Source organism: Hippopotamus amphibius, chromosome 1, assembly GCF_030028045.1.
Source record: "Hippopotamus amphibius kiboko isolate mHipAmp2 chromosome 1, mHipAmp2.hap2, whole genome shotgun sequence".
Classification (NCBI taxonomy): Eukaryota; Metazoa; Chordata; class Mammalia; order Artiodactyla; family Hippopotamidae; genus Hippopotamus; species Hippopotamus amphibius.
Window position 1 is genome coordinate 97,621,422 of NC_080186.1, and position 4,847 is coordinate 97,626,268.

The 4,847-nt window shown below is 44.4% G+C and overlaps 1 protein-coding gene across 2 annotated transcripts; it reads left to right on the top strand.

The window, feature by feature from the left end:
• The first annotated feature begins 259 nt into the window (after nt 1-259).
• C1H1orf162 (chromosome 1 C1orf162 homolog) lies at nt 260-3,940 on the top strand. Of its 2 annotated transcripts, XM_057705874.1 has the most exons (6): nt 260-329; nt 480-527; nt 1,307-1,376; nt 2,282-2,376; nt 2,651-2,700; nt 3,443-3,940. In XM_057705874.1, the coding sequence occupies exons 2-6, from the start codon at nt 491-493 to the stop codon at nt 3,602-3,604; spliced, it is 414 nt and encodes a 137-aa protein (XP_057561857.1). In that variant the 5' UTR covers nt 260-329; nt 480-490; the 3' UTR covers nt 3,605-3,940. The 2 variants fall into 2 exon arrangements, with proteins under 2 accessions (XP_057561857.1, XP_057561848.1); XM_057705865.1 differs by lacking the exon at nt 3,443-3,940 and having other exon boundaries at nt 2,651-2,880.
• Nucleotides 3,941-4,847: the final 907 nt, after the last annotated feature.

The window sequence follows — 4,847 nt, forward strand, 5'->3', positions numbered from 1 at the left end:
CACTGCCAGGGAAGAGTGAAGCAAATGCATCATACCTAGGTGGCACTTAATATTAAAATCAGACATTCTGCTTCTCTCATACTTCAATTCAATGTTTATCAAGCAAAATGATGGTTTTAATTGGCTTTCTCATACATTTTGATAGAATGCACTGATTATACCAACATGTTTCTTATTTATTCTAGTTCATACATCAATCTCCTGTGAGTTGATTGGTGTGAGTGTCAGTTCTGGAGCAATCAGTCAATTCTTGGTGCCCTGATTATATCAAATTTATGAACCTACAAAGCTGAGGACTGCCCGCTGAGCTTCAGTACTCACACTGTGAAGTATGTGACCACTGATCTCACTAGAACACTCACCCACTACTTGCCTCTCTCCCATGTTACTGCTCTTATTTAAGATCACAGTCTCAGAATTGACCCCTCTGCTGCCTGTCTTTTCCAAGCTTTCTAAGAGTTACCTTTTTTAATTCTCAGGGGAAAGCAACATGGGAAACGATCATTCCAAACCTGAACCAGACAATAGTAAGTCCAGTAGAGAACCCATTACCTGTCTTGCTGCTGTGTTAAAATGGACTGGAATCACTGGACTGCTGAAGGGCTGTAATGGGACAATATTTCTGAAGTTGGAAGATTCATATTTTACCATGATGCAGGATCTAATGCCAAGAAGAGTGAAAAGGGGAACCAGGGAGAACTATCTGATACTCCAAATTTGAGTAAAGCATGTCTCTGTGCTCAATATTAGACCATCTGGGTAGTTAATGAGACTCTGGCTGAGTTCCCTCACTGCCCCCCTATTTGTGGTGTAAATATTAGGGAAGCTCACCGAGGCTGCCTTTGGCTAGTCCCTGTTAATAGCTGCCCTGAAAAACAAATGAACAACAACAAAAAAAAGACAGCAATTGCCAAGGTCAAATTCCCCAGGACTTTGGGAAATGCTAGTTCTGGGCTTCACTTTTGGTTCTTTTCTTACTGGCCTTAAGATTCTCTGCTTAAGTCCCAGGGAGCATTTGTCCCTAGGGTCTTATTAAAATCTTTAAGGGAGGGCACTGCAGTGTTTTTATTAAAGGGATATGTGGGACTGCAGAAATACTAGTCTCTTCTTTCATTTGTGTAGCTGATTGTTGTTGAAGTTCCTGATCTAGTTTTCATGTCAAAGGATCCAATGTTCTCTCCTCTTGCGGAGCTGTAGCCCCATCATTAGTCTCCACTGGTTGCTTGGATAAGGTCGAGCATGTGGGTACCCTCAAGCTGGAGAGAGACGTGGCAAATGCACTAATCTCCTTCGTGTTCTCTCACAGACAGACAAAGAATCCACTCCATGGCAGCCCCAGCAGTGACCTGTGCACCCTGCCTCTCTGGCCACCTCAAGTAAGCAAGCATCCTTCCACCCATTTCATCTCGTACCACACGGCATTTGATTTTGTGTTGAACGCTTTGCCTTATGGACTAGGGAAGGGAGGTCTGGGGAGAAGGGACCAGAAACAGAGGAAGAACTGAATCAGTTTTTTACCTTCAGAGTGTGGTTCTTAACCAGGGGTCCCCCAAACCTCAAGAGATTCATAAATCCCCTAACCTTAAAAAATTTGCTGTGTGCAGTCCATTTTTTTTAAAGATTTATTTTCATTATTTATTTGTGGTTGTGTTGGGTCTTTATTGCTGCGCACGGGCTTTCTCTGGTTACGGTGAGTGGGGGTTACTCTTTTTTTTTTTTTTTTTTGGGGGGTACACCAGGTTCAATCAACTGTTTTTATACACATATCCCCGTATTCCCTCCTGGGGGCTACTCTTGATTGCAGTGCATGGGCTGCTCGTTGCGGTGGCTTCTCTTGTTGCGGAGCATGGGCTCTAGGCGTGCGGGCTTCAGTAGCTGCAGCACGTGGGCTCAGTAGTTGTGGCTTGCAGGCTCTAGAGCGCAAGCTCAGTAGTAGTGGCACACGGGCTTCGTTGGTCTGAGGCATGTGGGATCTTCCCAGACCAGGGCTCGAACCCGTGTCCCCTGCATTGGCAGGTGGATTCTTAACCACTGCACCACGAGGGAAGCTGGTGCAGTCCATTTTTAAGGGGGAAGAGAGCCCACAGCTTTGAGGCCTCAAATCGATCTGGAACCCAAAAGCTGAAAGTTGAAAACCCGGGGGTAAGATTGAAAGTTAACTAACCAGTGTGAAAGCTATTTCAGAGGTATACCTGTAGATGGGAAAGGTTACCCTCTAGTCTTTAGAAGAGGCCTTCAAAAAGCCCAGCGGGTCATCTGCTCCCTTTCTTCGTCACAACAGCAAAGAACATTTGGTCTTGGCCTTTTTTGCTGGAGTCCTACTGACCCTGCTGCTGATGGCCCTTGTCCTCCTTATCACAAAGAGCTGCAGAAAATGTAAGTCTCCAAGAGCTGCAACAGCCCTCCTTTCTCTGCCATCAAGAAAGAGTTCGCTTTGAGGGGGAGTAAATCTTGCACAGCCCACCCTCTCTGCAGACCAAGGACTTGAGTCCCTTCACTTCTCTCCTGGCCCTCCCCACCTTCCACCCTTCCCACCTCCAACACCTTTTCTCCACCCTATCCCTTCACCCAAGATTGAAGAGAGAAGCTTCCAATTCCTCCAGGCCCCACTGGTGAGACTTGTCCCTCTTCTCCCTGGCACTTGTGGCAGGTCACTCCAGTCCCCGGGCCCTGGATCCTCACTCGGATCCTCCAGCCACGGTAAGACGACACTCCAGTCCCCAGGCCCTGGATCCTCACTCAGATCCTCCAGCCACGGTAAGACGACCACGCTGTTTCCTGGATGTGGAGGCCTGCTGCCAATGGAATTTCCTTCTATTGACTAGAGTAGTGTTATTGCTCTGGACACTGGGCAAGGGATTCTTTGAAGGGCTCTTCTGATCTCTTTGGGTCTTCTCTGACCCAAGCTTTCAAGTTGCTTCTTTTTTTTCCTTTTTTTTTTTTTTTTTTAATGTCTATTCAGTTCCCTTGCCCATTTTTATTTTTATTTTTTTGTTGATTACCCAGTCACTTTTGTTTTTATTTATTTATTTTTTGGCTGCATTGGGTCTTTGTTGCTGCACTCAGGCTTTCTCTAGTTATGGTGAGTGAGGGCTACTCTCTAGTTACGGTGAGCGAGGTCTTCTCACTGTGGTGGGTTCTCTTGTTGCAGAGCATGGGCTTTAGGTGCCCAGGCTTCAGTAGTTGCAGCACACGGGTTCAGTAGTTGTGGCTTGCAGGATCTAGAGCACAGGCTCGGTATTTGTGGCACATGGAGTTAGCTGCTCCAAGGCACGTGGGATCTTCCCAGACCAGAGATTGAACCAGTGTCGCCTGCATTGTCAGGTGGATTCTTAACCACTGTGCCACAAGGGAAGTCCTCAAGTTGCTCCTAAATGTCACTTGCTTCTAAGAGACACCGTCCTCCAAATTGAACTCATTCCTCCTCCTTCTTCCTCTGCAGGTTTCATCCCCAGAGGAGGCACTTACCTATGCCAGCATGACTTTCAAAATCTCGAAAGAAAGCAGCGATTCCCTGACCATGAACCATTCTGCAGATGCGGACCCTGTTGTCTATGCTCAGATTAAGGTGACAGACTCACGTCGCCTTTCCAGGGAAGCCTGAGTCCCTTTCCTCTCATCTCAGCTCTGCTGTCTTCATACATCACTTTCTCTTTTAACAAATTTTGGACGACAGCCTGGATGAAACCACAGTCAGAGTTGTTTGGGTGTGATCGGGCAATGCTAGCCAGCTGTTTTGAAGACCAAGGGTCAGTCTTTTTCCCAGCCTGAGAAAAGATTGCTGGCCCTCCCACTTGGATGAACAGCCTGTTAGCCCCTTGAGGGCTGAAACTGCCTTCTTTGTCTACTTCCAAGTGTGTGGTACAGAGCTCAGGGCACAAACAGTGTTCCCTCAGCATCACTGATCAACTTGGGAGAAGTCAACCAAATGAACAATCTAGAGAGGATTACAAATAAAAGCAAACTGTCTGCAATGCTGGCTCCTTCTCCATCATTGATGAGTCTTTCCCTATCACCTCCAGAGGTGCAGAGCTCATTCACAGCCAGAAAAGCCTAATGGAGGTGATAGTACTCTGGAACTAACTCAGGATTGATTGAGGCACAGGTCTCAAACTCTGCCACTAACTAGCTGCATTCATTCATCGGGGCAAGTATGTAAAACTTTTGAAGCTTCAATTTCCTCATCTTGAGAACAGAACTAATAACACTTATTTCTTAGTGTAAGAATAAATGAAATATCATATATGTAAATACTCTGTACATCCCAGAGCTTGACACAAGTACAAGGTCCCTATTGGCTAAAGCACTATTCAAATGTGGATGTCCATCTCCTTGCTATAGCATAAGACATACACATAACACTATATGGGAACTAAAGAGTAATCTAAATGTTAGCCAACCCTGCCAATGGTTATCCCAATGGATAACCCCATAGACAATCCTAGTAAAAATTTTTTACTAGGAAAGATTATTCTAACTCTCCTATGTAATAAATAAACAAGAAAGCAAAACTAGAAAAATTCATAAAGATAAGCAAATAAAATGTGGAAAGGCTGGCCTTAACAGCTAACTAAAAGTACTGTTTTCTTAAGAATGGCTAATTAAAACATGTTACTGGTTCATGAATAAATAAAGGGATAAAATAGAAAGACCAAAAATAGATCAAAAACTACATGAGGAAATTTAGAGTATGAGGAAGATGACCTGTCAAATCATTTGGGGGAAATTAGTTTATTTGTAAAAGGTGTTGAGACAATTAGGTAACCATGTAGATGAAAATAAGATTAGATCTATATCTTACTCCTTATATTAAAATTTCAGATGTGTCAAAAATTTAACTAAAAAAA

Excerpts from the sequence above, each read along its gene's own strand:
- C1H1orf162 (XM_057705865.1), top strand. The coding sequence starts at position 491 with ATGGGAAACGATCATTCCAAACCTGAACCAGACAATA. Across the intron at positions 528-1,306 it reads CAAACCTGAACCAGACAATA|ACAGACAAAGAATCCACTCC; the intron begins GTAAGTCCAGTA and ends GTTCTCTCACAG. Across the intron at positions 1,377-2,281 it reads TGCCTCTCTGGCCACCTCAA|CAAAGAACATTTGGTCTTGG; the intron begins GTAAGCAAGCAT and ends TCGTCACAACAG.